The sequence below is a fragment of the Bombina bombina genome, chromosome 1, assembly GCF_027579735.1.
Source record: "Bombina bombina isolate aBomBom1 chromosome 1, aBomBom1.pri, whole genome shotgun sequence".
Classification (NCBI taxonomy): Eukaryota; Metazoa; Chordata; class Amphibia; order Anura; family Bombinatoridae; genus Bombina; species Bombina bombina.
Window position 1 is genome coordinate 652673851 of NC_069499.1, and position 18678 is coordinate 652692528.

The 18678-nt window shown below is 37.2% G+C and overlaps 1 protein-coding gene across 1 annotated transcript in view; it reads right to left on the reverse strand.

Moving 5' to 3' along the window:
• The window catches only part of THOC2 (THO complex subunit 2), an 889387-nt gene extending 875825 nt beyond the window's left edge, over positions 1-13562 (reverse strand). The window contains 2 exon segments of the mRNA XM_053699115.1: positions 1323-1378; positions 13442-13562. Coding sequence (XP_053555090.1) covers positions 1323-1378; positions 13442-13506 — 121 coding nt within the window. The 5' untranslated portion in view covers positions 13507-13562.
• Between the last annotated feature and the right edge of the window lie 5116 nt (positions 13563-18678).

Consider the following 18678-nt stretch of genomic DNA (forward strand, 5'->3'; position numbering starts at 1 on the left):
GAGCAATCACTCCAGTATAAACGAGCAAATTTTAGAGTTTGCATTTTTTTTCAAATCACCCTTGTATATGTAGTGTATTGAATTCTAAGGATTATATGCAGCACGATACCTTATGTATTTTACCTAGAATCAACCCTAAACAAACAAGCATAATTATTTAAAGGGACACTGAACCCAAATGTTTTTCTTTTCCGATTCAGATAGAGCATGCAATTTTAACCAACTTTCTAATTGATTTAGTTTATCAAATTGTCTTCATTCTCTTGGTATCTTAATTTGAAATGCAAGAATATAAGTTTAGATGTCGGCCCATATCTGGTGAACAGCCTGGGTTGTTCTTGCTGATTGGTGGATAAATTCACCCACCAATAAACAAGTGCTTTCCATGGTTCTGAACCCCAAAAATAGCTTAGATGCCCTCCTTTTTAAATAAAGAAAGCAAGAGAACGAAGAACAATTGATAATAGGAGTAAATTATAAAGTTGCTTAAAACTGCATGCTTTATCTGAATCAAGAAAGAAAAAATTTGGGTTCAGTGTCACTTATGTTACAGGATGACCAAATATGACAGACATGTCAGGTTTGGTATCAAAATAATCCTCATGATGTTACTATGGGATTCCTTTTTAAGGGTTTATGTACTGGATATACATTAAGACTATGTCTGGGTTTTTCCTTAGGCTTTTCCATATAAAACGGATTAAATTCCCAAAACACAACTTGGCAAAAGTCAACCTAAAAAACACATTACTGTTAATACTAGTCTCTTCGGTAACATGGTTCAAATATTAGACAAAGGCAAAAAAAAATTAAAAATAATAAAGGATGATTTATTATGAATGAAAAAAAAAAAAGTCTGTTCATTTATATTAAAAAAAATAAAAAAAAGTGTTACTTAATTTCTCTGTGCAGCAATCTTCATAATTGAAATATCTGAACAAGCACAACACTGTCTAGACTGGTCTTAAAACTGTGCTATTTATCAATCGTGCGCTAACTGCATTGTGTAGTGCACATATTACAAATTGAAAGTATCCGACATGCGCAAAAAGGTAATTTTCGAATATCATGACTGCATTAGCATATTTTCCCATAGACTTCAATATTTTGGATTTATTGTAGTATTGTTTATCTTATTCACATGACCTATATCATGTCTTTCCAATTGACTACCTGATTGGGAACTAGGAGTCTAAAACTACTTGTTTGAGAACTACTGCATTTACACTCAGTATTCAACTAGGAGGAATGCCTAAATTTAAATTAGACATTAAATAATTGTTTATCATTATTTATATAATTTAAGAGTACTAGGTAGTTACCTTTAAAAGTCACAGTGTCCTGTCCTTTCTCACCGATGTTGCGACATAGTTGCACACTGCAAATACACAAACAAGTATAAATAGTAATTTTCTGTTTACAAAATGTTTTATTTGTAACCATTAATACAATACAGCTTTAAATGTAGATACCAAGTGGAATTTTGCATTTTGATTCTAGAGTTTGCTATTCACTATAGAAACATTACACTTTGCAATTTGAAAATTATAATCATCATCAGAAGTGTTAGGTACTACAATAAATTAAAAAGGGATGTGGCTAAAATCTGAAATGCAGACAGATACAAAAAGATTGCTAAAATTCTAACACTGTTCAAAAAGATTTAGAGACCTGTAACAGGTTAGCAATGTCCAGACTGAGCCCCCCCCCCCCAAGCAAAAAGAATAACTGATGTGTTGCAAAAAAAAAAAAATTTGAAATGTACTAATGTCCCTTTTATTTAAAATACCAAAAATAACATGCCCCTTCTTTACAGCAAAAACGTAATACAATAAACATGAGTGAGTGAGAGTGAAAGAGATCTCTCTCTCTATATATCTATAATATAGAGAAAAGAGAGACACACACACACATACATACACACATAAACACACACATAGTAACCCATTAAACGTTTTCACTGTTGGGATCCAGCTGTAGCAAGTTAACTTTTTGGGATTCAAATATTCCTAGAGACATTTATATAAAAATCAAAATATGCACGCCACATGAAAACTGAAAAACAAAAAAAAACATTCCGGCTCCTAGATTTTGAACAAGTTTGTTAAAATGGAAGTGAGAAACATTTTTTTTTCTTTCATGATTTAGAAAGAACAAGCAGCTTTCTAATTTACTTCTAGTATCTAATTTGCTTCATTCACTGGATATCCTTTGCTGAAAACATCTAGATAGGCTCAGTAGCTGCTGATTGGTGGCTGCACAGATGCCTCGTGTGATTAGTTTGCCCATGTGCATTGCAATTTCTTCAACAAAGGATACTTAAAGAATTAAGCTAATATGTTTATAATTGTGTTCTCTACCTGAATGAAAGAAAAAATTTGGGTTTAATATCCCTTTAAGCCTTGTGTTAATGTAATCATAAAATGTTCATAATCACCTAGTATGTTAAAAGGGATGTGAAACCCGACATTTTACTTTAATGATTCAGAAAGATACAGTTTAACAACTTTCCAGGTTTCTTCTATTATCACATTTGATTAATTATCGTGGTATGCTTTGTTGAAAGATCAGCAATGCTCTACTGAGAGCTATCTGAACTAAGCAGGTGAAACAATGATAAGAGGCACCAATCAGCAGCTAACTCCCAGTGGTGCATTGCTGTTCCTAAGCCTACCTAGATTTGATTTTCAACAAAGAAAAGCAAAAGATGAAGCAAGTTAGATAACAGAAGTAAATTGGAAAAAAACAATTAAATGCTCAAGGAAATGTTATTTCCACAAATTCATTAATTAACAATGGGAATACAACACCTGGCCACCAGGAGGTGGCAAAGACACCCCAAGCAAAGCTTCAAATATTCCTCCCACTTGCCCTACCCTTTAAGTAATTCAAGCAGAGGATAAGGAAAGTAGAGAGATAGAAGGGATACAGAGGTGCCAGAAGACTGCCGCCACTACATAACAGGGCGAGTTTGTGGACTCACTGCCAAGAAAGAAAATAATCAGGTAAGCATAAATTAAATGTTTTCTTTTTAATGGCAGCGAGAGTCCACAAATTAATTCATTATCTATGAGAAACCAAAATACTAAAGCTGCAAGTTACTATATCTGCATACCAAGTCCTGCGTGGCCACGCAGGAGCGATCAAGATCATTGAAACACCCTCCTGTTTGATTCGAGCAATAACTCAAGGAAGGACAATTGGAGGAAAAAGATATACAAGATTGAAGTTCCATGGAGCTTCTAACGCGTCCAACTCGTAATGTTATCTGCCTGGAATCAAATAAAATGGACAGAACGCAACTGGAGCCACACCATCAGCTCGCTGAAAATTGCCCTTATTTCTAATATGTTGATAGGAAGCTTCGCTTCTTCAGGCTGCCAAGTCCCCTGCGCTCTTTGATGACCCCACAAAGCTCCCCATCCTATAAAACTTCCGTGCTCAGAATGTCCCAGGATGGTCGCAGGAAGCAGACACCCTGAGACAGATGATCCTGAGGCAGCCACCAGGAGAGGGAGTCCATCGTCACTGGATCTAAATGGATTATTTGAGATAGCTCAAAATAATTTCTGTCCATTGTCTGAGCATACACAACTGAAAAGGTCTCAGATGAAAACGAACAAAAGGAATAATGTTCATAGAAGCTACTGAAGAGGACGGCAGGTGGCCTGAAGTTTTTCCCTAAGATCTGTGAGGAAAAAAAAAAATGTTATGGCCAACAAATCTATGATGGTTCCCAGGAAGCACACCTGTATTTGGAAGTGAACTCTGTTCCAGATTCACCTTCCATCCCTGAATCCGAAGATACCACATAAGACTCTCCGTGTGAGATTTTGCTAAAATGTAAAGAGTGAGCCTGAACCAAAAAATAAAAATCGCCCAGCAATCCCTTGTAATCCGACTCTCGCCAGAAAAGCTCCCAGGACTCTCGCAAAAAAGATACTTGGGGCTGTTGCCAGACAGAACAGCAGAACTATGAACTGATAGTTAATGTACAAGAAGGCAAACCTCAGAAATTGATGATAATCTTTGTGAATGTACGCATCCTTCAAATCTACAGTGGTAATAAACTGACCCTCCTGAACTAAGGGAAGAAAATAACTGATGGTTTCCATCTTGAAAGAAGGGACTGACAGAAATTTGTTTAGAAATTTCAGATTTAGGATAGGGCGAAAAGTTCCCTCCTTTATGTGAACTATAAACAGATTTTAATAAAACCCTTGTCCCCTTTCTGATTGTGGAACTTGAACAATCATCCCCATGGAAACTAGTTCCTCTACACACTTCAGAAAAGCCCTTCTCTTCTCCAGTCTTCCTGAAAGTCTGGAAAGCAGGAATATGCCCCTTGGGAGGTCGAGACCGAAAACCTTCCCTTGGACTTATCTTTCTTGTCCCGGGGAAGAAAGGCACCCTTGCCTCCAGTAACTGTAGAAATAATCAAATCCAAACCTGGGCAAAATAAGGTTTTACCCTTAAAGGCCAAAAAAGCAGTCTGGACTTAGACACCATAGGGCCGATTTAACAAGGTCCGTATCGGCCCCATTGCCTCCGTTTCCTTGCTAGCCTTCAGGCTCACCAAAAACAGGAGTTAAGAAGCAGCGGTCCAAAGACCGCTGCTCCATAACTTGTCCGCCTGCTCTGAGGCGGCGTACAGCAATCAGCCCAATCTCATACGATGGAGTTAATTGACACCCCCTGCTAGCGGCCATGAATCTGCAGGGGGCGGCAATGCACAAGCAGTTCACCATGCTGTCGGTATTTATCGATGTGTGGCGGACATGATTGCTACAGCGGATCATGTCCGTCCACACAATGGTAAACCTACTCCCATGTCTGCTGAACATGATTTCAGCATTCAGCATTGCAAATCCAGAAGACTTAGCATTTAGTCAAATGAGCTGCATTATGGCATGACAAATGAAGGGTCTTGATCTGGTCCTGGATAACCTCCAAAAGCAGTCTCCACTAAATTCAGCTCAGGTAAGGAATCGCACCAGAAGGTAGCAGCAGCAGCCACCACTGTGTTATCCGATGCAGGCTGAAAAAGTAAGCTCATTTGATAAAACACCATTCTCAGATAACCTTCCAATTTTCTGTCCATGGGATCTCTAAAGGATGTACTATCCTCTAGGGGATGGGGAACCTTGGCTCTCCAGATGTTTCAGAACTACATTTACCATGATGCTCAACTGGACTTCAGAGTGCCTAAACATCATGGGTAATGTAGTTCTGAAACATCAGTAGGGCCAAGCTTCCCCATCCCCCATCCCTGCTCTAGGGGGATAACAGTACACTTGGCCAGAGTGGGGATAGCACTGTCCACTTTGGGAACCGTACTCAACATCTCCAAATGAGAATCCAGAAGAAACATTTTCTTCAAATTTGGAGGAGGAAAAAAAAAAAAAAAAAAAAAAAAGTACTCACAGCTTCTTTCATTCCTTGGATATAAAATCCGCCATAAGAGAAGGGACAGGGAATGCCTCAGGAGCCTTTACCTTAGTTTAGTAAACCATGTCCAGCTTGGGCACCCACTATTCCTCAGCAGGTTTTCGGCTCAGGAACTTCTAAGGTAGAAAATAAGCAGGAATTTTAACTGTTTAAGCCTGAACTGAATATTTACCTCTTCTGAATCTCAACCTTTTCATTAAACCAAGGAATTATAATCATCAGAATATTGTACAAGGCTGACCAAAGAAGTTTCCAGAGAACTACTGGTCCCCAATTCAGAGGTGCCATGTTTCACCTTTCTTTTCCACTTCCCAGCTGCCGTGTACACAGTGACAAACTCAGTACAGCTCTGGAGTGACGTTACGCTTCTATGAGACACACCCCCAAGCACTAGTGCTTCCTGCTTGCCACGCTCTGCACTTTTGCGCCAAGAAACCAACTCCCCCTTACCCCAATAAAGGCCTCAAGCCCAGAAAGGACTGTTAAAGAAAACAGCGTTTGTGGCACTCAGCAGATTTCCCCTTGTAACTGGGAAGACTACGTTGCCTATTAAAAACACGTACCTCCCTTCATCTCCAACTAGGAGAGATGATAAAAGAGTAATACTGCACTAAAGATTGCCCGCTCCAACCGGTGGTTTATCAGGCCAAATGTATTTATTCTTGTAAAAAAAATGTTTTCCAAAACTAGGCAACAAGCCCTTAAAGGCAATAAAGAGGAATCAGGGACTAACTCTCAGAGGTCTTCTTACCCTCTACTGTTGTGCAGGCACAGAACTTCCAGGTCTGACAGCAGGCTCATCAATCTGACAGGTACCTGTGACACAAAGGGAAATCAGTGTAACTAACATTGTATACCTGGTGGGGGGTTAGCAACAGCAACTGGAAGGAGGCATGGGAAGCTTTCCTGTGACATCCAGTGTCTAACATTCACCAATACTCTTACTAAGAAGATTATATGGCTACTAAAACACCCCAGTCCTTTCTTGCAGGAAACAATCCATTAAGGAAGAAAGAAATTAATCTTCAGCAGAGCACATCTCTCTGCCAACCTCCTTGTAGACGAGGCAAATCATTACTGAGAGGGTAGGGGAAGTAGGAGGGATATTTGAAGCTTTGCTTGGGATGCCTTTGCCTCCTCCTGGTGGCCATGTGTTGTATTCCCATAGGTAATTAATGAATTTGTGGACTCTCACTGCCATTAGAAAGAAAATACTGTCCATGTTTATTACCATAAAGTTGCATAATTATATAGCATAACTTAGGAAATAAGGCTGATAGGACTGATATTAAATAAATCATTGGTTTACAATTAGATTCTAACACATTTAGAAGTTTCCCATTTATATACACATCATTAATTCTTTATTTTTTTCTTCATTTTCAACTTTTGACTCGAGCCTTAAAAAAAAAACGTTAATACCATGTTGATAAAATACTTGCTTCTTCATACTTAGTTAATGTGTATCTCAACATTAATAACATTGGCCCAAAACATCAATGTAGGCTATGAAGAAGCAACAGGGATGCACATATAAGTAGCAAAAAAAAATGGACAGGAAAGCATAGGCCTGTCCCACAGCCAAACAAAGGATACCAATAGAAAGAAGCAGGTTTAATAATGAAAGTAAATTGGAAAGTATTTTAAATACGTATGTATGCTCTAGATGAGTTATAAAATTAAGTTTACAGTCCCTTTCATTTTATAGTACTATGTCCTATGAAATATTTCATTAAATTTTATTTTAAAACAACCTCATTATTTTACTAAGTGTTTAATGTCTGCAAAGAGTTTAGCCAAATAGTCACAGTAGCGCTGCCACGTGTTGTTCCAGATAAGGATGTGGCTGATGAGAGGAACATAAATACAATATATATATATATATATATATATTAAAAAAAATAGATATTATTTAAAACTGCACAAAAGTGTAATTCTGCAAATGAGCGACAACCCATTTTATCAAGTATTTAAGATACTGTCCAAACTTATTTGGCATACTTTAAAAAAAAAAAAAAAAAAAAAAAAAAAAGTCTAGCGCTTGCTGCTGGGTGATCATTATTACTATGAAAATCACCTGACAGCTGTAAGGACATAACACCCCCTCATTAAATAAGAGAAGCTATGAAGGGATTGTTCCGACAAAAATCAAATTCCAGTTGGATGGACATAGGACAACTTATTTAAAAACTCCTGTATCCCGTATTTTGCTAGCATTAAATGGACATTAATTAAACACTAAAGAAATGCTTAAAACAATGAGAGCTGCCATGTTGTAACTTAGGTTACCTTCTCTGCTGTGGCCAATCAGGGAGTTATAAATAGGTCACTAGAAAGTGCAGCCAATGGCTGTGTGGAATATAACAGTGTTCTGCACTTCTATTTCTAACAAGAACGGGAAGCTCACAATTACAAAAAGTATACTGCAGAGATTTTTTTTATATATAAGATTAATCATTTTATACTACCATATCAAGTGTTATAATGTCCTTTTAAATAATTTGAGTGCAAAACACATAATAGAAATTATAATTTTATTCAAGATTGCTTAAATTAGGAGATTGTAAAATAATACACTTTTATTAACTAAACATTCTGGGGTTTCATGGGGGGAAAAAAACAACAACAACAACAACAACAAATCTTTAAATGTTTTAAAGGGATAGTAAACCCCAAAATGTTCTTTTATGATTCAGATAGAACATACAATTTTAAACAACTTTCCAATTTAATTCTATTATCAAATTTTCTTCATTCTCTTGTTATCCATTGCTTGAGGGACAGCATTGCACTACTGACAGGAAGCTGAAAATATCTATTTAGCCAATCACAAAAGACAAATGTGTGCAGGCACCAATTAGCAGCAGCTCCCACTAGTGTATGATATGTGCGTATTCATTTTATAACAAGGGATACTAAGAGAACAAAGCACATTTGAAAATAGAAGTGAATGTACAAGTGTCTTAAAATGACATGCTCTATCTGAATCATGCAAGTTTAATTTTGACTTTCTTATCCCTTTAAATTCCGGTCAGTAATTTAATCGCTATTTTAGTGGGACTTTAACTAATCACTTCTAATGAAGCTGTAACTTACTTTTTAATCTAGCCATGCCATTCGAATACCCCACGCTCCGGCCACCGACTTCAAAATTCATTTTTGGTAAGCTAACGATTTGAACTGTTCTTCAATCAGTGCTCTAGCCATACGTCACTTTTTTTGTAGCTGGATCACCGATTGGAGAATTGTTCAAGCCGTTAGCTCACAATAAATATGAGTTTAAAGTGGACGGGTGGAGAGCAGGGTATTAGAATGGCATGGCTAGATAAAAAAAAAAAAAAAAAACACAACAATGATTAATTTAAGTCCATCTAAAATATTGCTTAGAATCTGGACCAAATTTTAAAACATGTCAAGTTTACCATCACTTTAAGGGTGGCACAGCCATTTTGTTACTTTATACAGCTAAGCATTCATTCAATTTATGGTGAAAATAAAATATTTAAGAAAAACTACAAACAATTATTTTAACAAAATATTTGAACATTTTGTTGTAATGTACAACTAGTCCATAATAATACTGAGCAGACAAAGAGCAATTTTTTTTAACCCCTAGACGCTGTTACGGCATTCCATGCCCTCCTAACAGCACGGTGCTTTAACGATGTTAGGACTGCATGGAATATCCAACCTTACATGGCGCCCTGCAGCCTCCCCCTTTGACGCAATTAAGAATCGGAGTGGTGGGCATGCCTAGTAGCGTTAGCAGTCCCCCATGATCCGATCCGGGATTGAAATCACGTGATCACATAGACTATTGCATAATTTCTTTTTTACACCAAGTGTTTTACATTGGAACTTTATTAATTCTTTGATACTAGGATGACAAAACGCTGGTCCCTTGAAATGAAAGTAGAAATTATCTTTAACAGCTACCTTTAATGAGTACTAAAAAAGTACTCATGTATTCTATAATAAAATTAACCCCGCTTTACTGTCCCTTATCTTACATGCATTAGTCCCAGGCATGACCGACTTTCTTATTAATGAAGCAGAGCTCTACAACCAATAGGAAGCTGTAACACTCTTAAATTAAAGGGATAGGAAAGTCAAAATTAAACTTGCATGATTTATTTAGAGCATGTAATTTTAAGACACTTTTAAATTCACTTCTATTTTCAAATGAGCTTTGTTCTCTTAGTATCCCTTGTTAATGAATATGCACATATACACTAGTGGGAGCTGCTGCCAATTGGTGCCTGCACACATTTATCTCTTCTGATTGGCTAAATAGATACTTTCAGCTTCCTGTCAGTAGTGCAATGCATAACAAGAGAATGAAGAAAATGTGATAATAGAATTAAATTGGAAAGTTGTTTAAAATTATATGTTCTATCTGAATCATAAAAGAAAATTTGGGGGTTTACTATCCCTTTAAGTCTAACACAGCCTCTGTAATTGTGGGTCTCTCATGGCAGATCACACTAAATCTGTCACTACTATGGACAATAGAAGCAAACATTACAGCTGCCGATTGCCTATAGAGCTCTAATTCTTGAAGAAAAAAAAAAAAAAAAAGTATTGTGGGCGAGGCAAGTGGATTAATAGTTGAATAAAAAAAAAAATTATGTTAACGATTGAGTTTTACGTGTTCTCAACAAAAAAAAAATGTTACCAGCCGGGAGGCATTGTGAAGTAGTCAGGTGGTGCAGTGTAATACTTTTCAATATTATAACATTTTCTGTTATTCATAAACAAATTGATTTAAAGTGAAGGTAAAGTTACCTGGTTGTCTATCTATAATAACATTCTTTGTCGCAAATTAATACGAGTTTCATTCATCATTTTTTTTCCTATTGTACTGTAAATAAAAACTTATCGCCGTAATAAATACCTTTTTTATTGTCTGCAAATTCAACCAGTTACATATTACAAAATTGTCTTTCTTGATCACGTTTTAAGAAGCTCCAATTGAAAATCTGGCCGTTAGGCGGACATCACCATACGTCATCTGCCTCCTTCTTGATCTGCGCATGCGCTATTCTTTTTTACTTCATATCTTAATCCATGCACGCTCCTGTTTCGCGCATGCGTATTTGTTTTCTGTTGGAATACCTATAAATACTCAAGAATCCACAGGTAAGTGACAGCAGAATATAAATTTATTAGGTTTTTACACAGAAACAGGTAGCGACGCATGATGCATGATTAAGGAAGTTTATTCCGAAACGTTGCTACCTGTTTCTGTGTAAAAACCTAATAAATTTATATTCTGCTGTCACTCACCTGGGGATTCTTGAATATATTGCTGGAGCTTTGAGTGAGGCTCTCGAGTGACTTTGCAGACTCCTGACCGCTGTAGTGCTGGACTGAACATTGTCTGATACCTATAAATACGTCACCGGCTTTTACAGAGGTCTCCGATACTGACAAGCGCATCTCTTGACTTTGCGCAGGAGCATTTCAAAGGAGGAGATTTGTGAACGCACTTTAGAGATACGTATAGAGCGGGTAGGACCGCTCTATACGTCACAGAACATAAAAGCAGGAAATAGAGGTTGGGAGGAGTTAGCATCCAAATGGTAAGGAAAATATATATATATATATATATATATATATATATATATATATATATATATATATATATATATATATATATATATATAATTTGCAAAATAAAAAACAAATAAAAAAATAAACATAGCGATTAGCTTATTGTAATATTAAATAATGCATTGATGTCTTCATAATTACAAAACTTTACCTTCACTTTAATGATATTTTGTGCAACAAACATTTAAAAAAAAATAGACAGCCTAGTCAAAACTTTTACATTTTTAAAAAGATAGACAATAGCTTTTCATAGCAAGACACTGCTAGTTCATGTATACCACATTAGATAACATTGTGCTCACTCCTGTGGAGTTATTCATGAGTCAGCACTAATTAGCTTAAAGCAAGTCTAAAATTAGCACTGAGTTACAGGAGCAGTCTGCAAAGGCTTAGATACAAGGAAAGCACAGAGGTAAAATCTATATTAATATAACCATGCTGGTTATGCATACATAACTGGGGAATGGGTAATAAAGAAAGTATAGCTTTTAAAACAATAAACAGTATAGAGTAGAAATAAAGACACAGCGAGGTTGCTTTTTAACAGGAAGCTCTCCTCAAGGGATTATACTCAACTACAAACAACAGTGTTCTCCCCATGGTCTTTGTAACGGGAATATCACCAGGCTGATTTTACTGAACATCTGACTAAAATGTAAGCTCTTATTAAAGTGATGGTAAATCCTAAAGTTTTTTAAACACTAAAATTAACCAGCGCCATAAAGGGGACTTTCAATACCTTTATTTGCTTTCATGTATATGCAGAGTGCCTATTTTTTGAATGAGGCAATGTTTTCACCTCTTAGCAAATAGCTGTGGTAGCCGATAGGCATTATGCCGTATGACTTGCACACTTTTGGCTTAGGAGGTGGAAACGTTACCTAATTGGGAAAATAGTTTTGCCATGGGCATTCACCTCCACATAAAAACTCACAAGCAAATAAAAGGTACTCTCAGCGTGAAGATTTTTATAATTCACGACTGAAAGTCCGCTTTATTGATAGCACTGGTAAGTCCTAGCATTTCAAAAACGCTAGGATTTGTTGGTCAAATTATATCAGCGCTGCGGAATCTGTTGGCGCTCTACAAATACCTGATGATAATAATAATAATAATAATAATAATAACTAAATCAATGTATGTTTAATTATTGAAACATAATTTAATGGTAGATAAGAACCAATAAGGCCCATCAATTCTACCAGTACTTGCTATACAATACATTTGTGCTTTGGATAGCTTAAAGTGACACTGTATGCTACATTTTTCTTTGCATAAAATGTTTTGTAGATGATCCATTTGTATAGCCCATCTGTGAGTGCGGTTGTGACAATGTATAGTTTTGCTTATTATTTAATAACATTGAAATCATTTCCAAACTCCTAACCAAGTCTCATAGTGTCAGATGTATACATGCGTTTACAGACTCCTGCTGTCTCCTGTTTGTGTTATCTGTCTTTTCATATGCAGGGAAGGGGAGGGGGGTCTGCTATAATTGTTTTTCCAGCCCCTTTCAGAAGGTGTTGCGGCCTAATCTCATCAACAGTGCTAAACTAGGAGCATCAAAGTAAGTTTTTATACTTGATTTTTAGATCAGTATCTGTGCATATTCTTCTTTATAGTAGTGATTAATACATGCAGATGAATATGAAAATCAGTGTACACTATCCCTTTAATATTTTTATATTGGAAAATTCGGCAAATAGACTTACAATTTTTACTTACAACGCTGCTTATTATATACAATACTATGTTAGCTTCTCTTCCCCAGCTAGCTCTTATTTATTAACATTAGCAGCAAATAAGCTTTATATTGCCAAATATGTACACATTTTTAAAAACATTTAAAAATATATATATTATTTTGTTAAAATAGTCTTTATTTTTTTAAATCTTATTTCCTTTAATGCCCCTTAAATTTAACATCATTTTGGTCACCTGTTTAAATAATAACAAACAGACAAGAATTCAATCTTTAATTACGGCTAACACATTCCCCCTCCGTCTAGTTTTCCACACTACTCTTAGAGCAGTGACTTATTGCCTAGGACCAGAAAGAAACAACCAAGGGGCCTCACGCACCACTAGTACATTCCGGGAGATCATAACAAAATCGATAATACTCCCATCGTTCGTTATTTGGTATCTGCTAGATACGCTACACCCTGCTGAAACCTTCGCTGACATGCTACTATTTACTGAGAGTAAACCCTCCATGACACCAAACTACCTCCGGAGAAAACTGTACTCCATGCCTCAACCCCCCCTTATCCTTGTAACCTCATGCAGTCGGGGTTCGACAGCATATCCCTAGAACCCCAAACTCCCTCTAATCTCAAAACATCTGTTCCGCACCCCTAATCTGCACCGATTTACTCACAAATCGTTTTTTCCCGATTTTTCCCAGTTCTTTATCCAATCAGCAGGTAGTAACGCAGCCGCCATCTTCCCTCTATAGTACAGATAGCCCGGATGTTTAGCACATCAGCAGAGGTCAAAGGGGAGAAGTGGTGCGCGATGCCTGTTGGGAAGGAACAGGAACAGGAACTGTTTGCTGCGTCACGATGTGTGTAACTTGTGGAGTGGCGCGCCTTATGTTATATGGACTATTAAAGCGCCATCCCGGTGGTTCCAACTATTGAAAAAAAAATGAAACCATTTAAACTTATTTATAGCTACATGATTATTTGGTTCGAAGGGCATGAAAAATACAATATTGAGAATGGAGAAAAGAAGTAAAGGGACATTAAAAGGATAGAAAGATCAAAAAGTTGTATTGTGCTGAGGAACATATATTGTGATCATCACTATTCAGTTATGTCCAGACTAGGCACAATACATGGTTTTGCCCTGCAGCATGTGTATCTCAAAAGTGCCTTGGAAAGCATTGCCAAGGTTGCAACCATATGGACTCTCGCAGGCTATTTGTTGCACAGAAAAATAGTAACTTTAACCATTTTTCAATTTCCCTTAAGGACCAGGGCTATTTTTACATTTCTGCAGTGTTTGTGTTTAGCTGCAATTTTCCTCTTACTCATTTACGGTACCCACACATATTATATACAGTTTTTCTCGCCATTAAATGGATTTTCTAAAGATACCATTATTTTTATTATCTTATCATTTACCATAAAAAAAATTATAAAATATGATGAAAAAAATGGAAAAAAACACTTTTTCTAACTTTGAACCCCAAAATCTGTTGCATATCTACAACCTCCAAAAAACACCCATGCTAAATAGTTTCTAAATTTTGTCCTGAGTTTAGAAATACCCAATGTTTACATGTTCTTTGCTTTTTATGTAAGTTATAGGGCCATAAATACAAATAGCACTTTGCTATTTCCAAACCATTTTTTTTTTTTTTCAAAATTAGCGATAGTTACATTGGAACACTGATATCTGTCTGGAATCCCTGAATATTCCTTGACATGTAGATATTTTTATTTACTAGACATCCCAAAGTATTGATCTAGGCCCATTTTGGTATATTTCATGCCACCATTTCACCGCCAAATGCGATCAAATAAAAAAAATTGTTCACTTTTTCACTAATATTAGGTTTCTCACTGAAATTATTTACAAACAACTTGTGCAATTATGGCACAAATGGTTGTAAATGCTTCTCTGGGATCCCCTTTGTTCAGAAATAGCAGACATATATGGCTTTGGCGTTGCTTTTTGGTAATTAGAAGGCCGCTAAATGCCGCTATGCACCACATTTGTATTAGGCCCAGCAGTGAAGGGGTTAATTAGGTCGCTTGTAGGGTTAATTTTAGCTTTAGTGTAGTAGACAACCCAAAGTATTGATCTAGGCCAATTTTGATATATTTCATACCACCATTTTTCACTGCCAAATGCGATCAAATAAAAAAACATTTTCACTTTTTCACTAACTTTGGGTTTCTCACTGAAATTATTTACAAACAGCTTGTGCAATTATGGCACAGATGGTTGTAAATGCTTCTCTGGGATCCCCTTTGTTTAGAAATAGCAGACATATATGGCTTTGGCATTGCTTTTTGGTAATTAGAAGGCCGCTAAATGCCGCTGCGCACCAAACTTGTATTATGCCCAGCAGTGACAGGGTTAATTAGAGAGCTTGAAGGGTTAATTTTAGCTTTAGTGTAGAAATCAGTCTCCCACCTGACACATCCCACCCCCTGATCCCTCCCAAACAGCTTTCTTCCCTCCCCCACCCCACAATTGTCCCCGCCATCTTAAAGGGACAGTCAACACTTACTTTAACATGTTTTTATATTGAAAATAACAAAACGGAGGTCCGCCTACACTATACCCCTCCTGCCTTGCCGCCTTGCTTCTGTCCTAATCAGCGGCGCTAACTACTCTAATACCCGGTAAATATGGATGCCGGACTCCCCCCACCATTACGTAGCTGCCTTCTTCTTCAACTGATAAGCAAATCAGAATCCAGTCCTCGGACTGAAATTGCACGCGCTTGCAATTTCTGTCCGATGCCTGGATTCTGATTTGCTTATCAGTTGAAGAAGAAGGCAGCTACGTAATGGTGGGGGGAGTCCGGCATCCATATTTACTGGGTATTAGAGTAGTTAGCGCCGCTGATTAGGACAGAAGCAAGGCGGCAAGGCAGGAGGGGTATAGTGTAGGCGGACCTCCGTTTTGTTATTTTCAATATAAAAACATGTTAAAGTAAGTGTTGACTGTCCCTTTAAGTACTGGCAGAAAGTCTGCCAGTACTAAAATAAAAGTTTTATTTTTTTTTTTTTAATTATTAAAAAAAAAAAAACATTCTACTGTGTAGGATCCCCCCTTAGCCCCCAACCTGCCTGATCCCCCCCAAAGAGCTCTCTAACCCTCCCCCTACTAACTATTCTATCTATACCCTACATTTTGGGTACTGGCAGCTGTCTGCCAGTACGCACTTTGCAAAATAACTTAATTTTTATTTTATAAACCTAACTTTTTCTGTAGTGTAGCTGCTCCCCCTCCCAGATCACACCAGATCACCCCTCCTCTGCACCCACCACCCTCTCCCAGCAAAAAAAATCCCCAGCAACTGCCTTAGATCGCCGGTGTGCGCGCACCCGCCCCTCACCTCCAGCGCGCACCCGGCATAGAGGACAACCGGAAGGAAGTTCCCCCGGTGATGGGCCGCCCACCCACCCACCCACCTCCCTTCAATGGCTCCCACCCACCAACGATCGGCACCATCACTGGCTGATGCAGAGAGGGCCACAGAGTGGCTCTCTCTGCATCAGTGTGCCTAAAAAGGTATTGCAGTGATGCCTCAATATCGAGGCATCACTGCAATACCTTGAAAGCGCTCAGGATCGCTTCCAGCAGCTTGAAACCCTTAACGATGTACAGGGTACGTCGCTGGTCTTTAAAGACCTGTTTGTGTAAGACGTACCCTGTACGACATGCGTTTTTAAGGGGCTAATTAGAAGCATTTTTTGCTAATGCAAGTATATTGCAAAAATGCTTCTATTTAAAATTGAAATGCACCTATCTCATTCTTGACCTTTATATCCCTTTTAAAGTATTTTTTTTAATTATGCATTAGAAAGTATTCAGTGCATTGCAAAAAAAGATGTATGCAAAGCACATGTTTTAAAAAGCATTTAAAAATATTTTTTTTAAACTATATACATTGTTTTGCAGGACTGGGGCACACCCCTTGGAAAATCCTCTTGAATGTTGTTTATCTCACTCCCTTTGCTGTGGTCAAGTTGGGAAATATATAAATGAGCTCCTGCACATATCAGGCAACAATTAGGACCAGATTAAAATGGAATAGTATTTACCGTTTTTGTTAGAGTGCTAATTGTGCTAGAAGTAAACTTTTTGCGCTTGCCGGGTTGCACTGGTATTACGAGTTAAAAGTAAAAATGTAACTACCTTGCGCTAACCTGATGAGCGCAAACAGGTTACTTATAGTGCAATTAGACTTACACAAAAGATAGACAGCGAAAATATCCTGTGCACTCGAAGTAGGGAAATAAAAACTTTTATTAGCAAAATAAGTTTAAAACGGCATAGACATGCAGGGGACAAGGAAAAGAAGAATCTCAACGCGTTTTGCGCCGTAAGTGGCGCTTAATCGCTGCACTGTCTTCTGGGGCTGGTATTCTTTTCTTCCAAGACTCGTCATTGTCGAGCGTCTTTGTTCCAGTTGCGGCCTCCACTTGTGACGTTACACAAAAGATAACCTCTTCCACCATAGAAGTCAATGGAGAAAAAAAGTTTTAAAAAAACAGCCGACTCGCGGACAAACTTGATTGCATATGCTCATATGCACTAACCTGACATAAAAATATGAATATTTCCCATTGCAATGTTCTGCACATATCAGAATATTCTATATTTATTAAAAAATAAATATTTCTCTATATATCTGATAGTATTTTGGTACAATATATATATATATATATATATATATATATATTATTATTTTTTTTAACTTAGTTTGGCTTATTCTGATCCCCATCCTCTGGATGTATCTAACTAGTACCTGTTTGACTTGATTAGGTGTTATTCAAATGGTGTTTCCATCAGTCTGATTATTATTCTGGGTTAGTGTTTAGTGTGGTTTAGTGCTCGGCCTGGTGACAATGGACTAGAACACAAAATTATCCTTTTACATGATTTTAAATTAATAAATAAGTGGTGTTGGGTGTATATTTTTCACTTTAGTTTGTAAAAGTGTGTTTGTATATATTGGTTGTTTTTTCTGCAGATGTTGTTTGTCTTGAAGAAGGCTTCTAAGAAAGCCGAAACTTCGACTTTGAAGAATTGTTGTTACCTGAAATAAATATCTTTTTTGCAATTTCAAAAATCCTGAGAGTGCCCTTCACTCAATAAGTCTTACTCTCTCTCTCTCTCTCTCTCTCTCTCTCTCTCTCTCTCTCACACTCTCTCTCTCTCTCTCTCTATATATATATATATATATATATATATATATATATATATATATATATATATATACATGATTAATACAAAACACGGAAGGGGACTGCACTCTCAGACCGGACTGGGTACACATCCCATGACCCTGCAACATGCACAGCCCTGGGTGCACAATAGCACTCTCCGGAAGCTGCACTGTCCCGAGTGTCACAGGCAGATAACCCCTGCAGGTCTGGGTGCAAGGCCCATAGGGAAAATTATAAAACAAATTGATACAGCACACAGAGAAAGTCCAGCACTCACAAGCTCATAGCTAAGATTAAAAGCAAAAATGGAAGAGTTAGTTACCGCATCTGGCTAAATGGGATAAGCCCAGGTACCACGTCAAGGTCTCTTCCAAAACCTGAGTCCCTAAACAGCCACATAATTCAAGCTCTCAATCCAACATACTGGGAACAAGTGAAGGGTGCACATGCTTATGTCATCACCCTAGACATATACAAAACACGGTAACTAACTCTTCCATTTTTGCTTTTAATCTTCGCTGTGAGCTTGTAAGTGAGTGTTGGATTTTCTCTGTGTGCTATATACATGATTATATATAGGTATAGATTAATACATATATATATATATATTTACAAATACATATAACATTCTGCTATGTGCAGAATATATGAATGTGAAATATTTACAGTAAATATACAGTATAACACTATTCAAAATAAATAT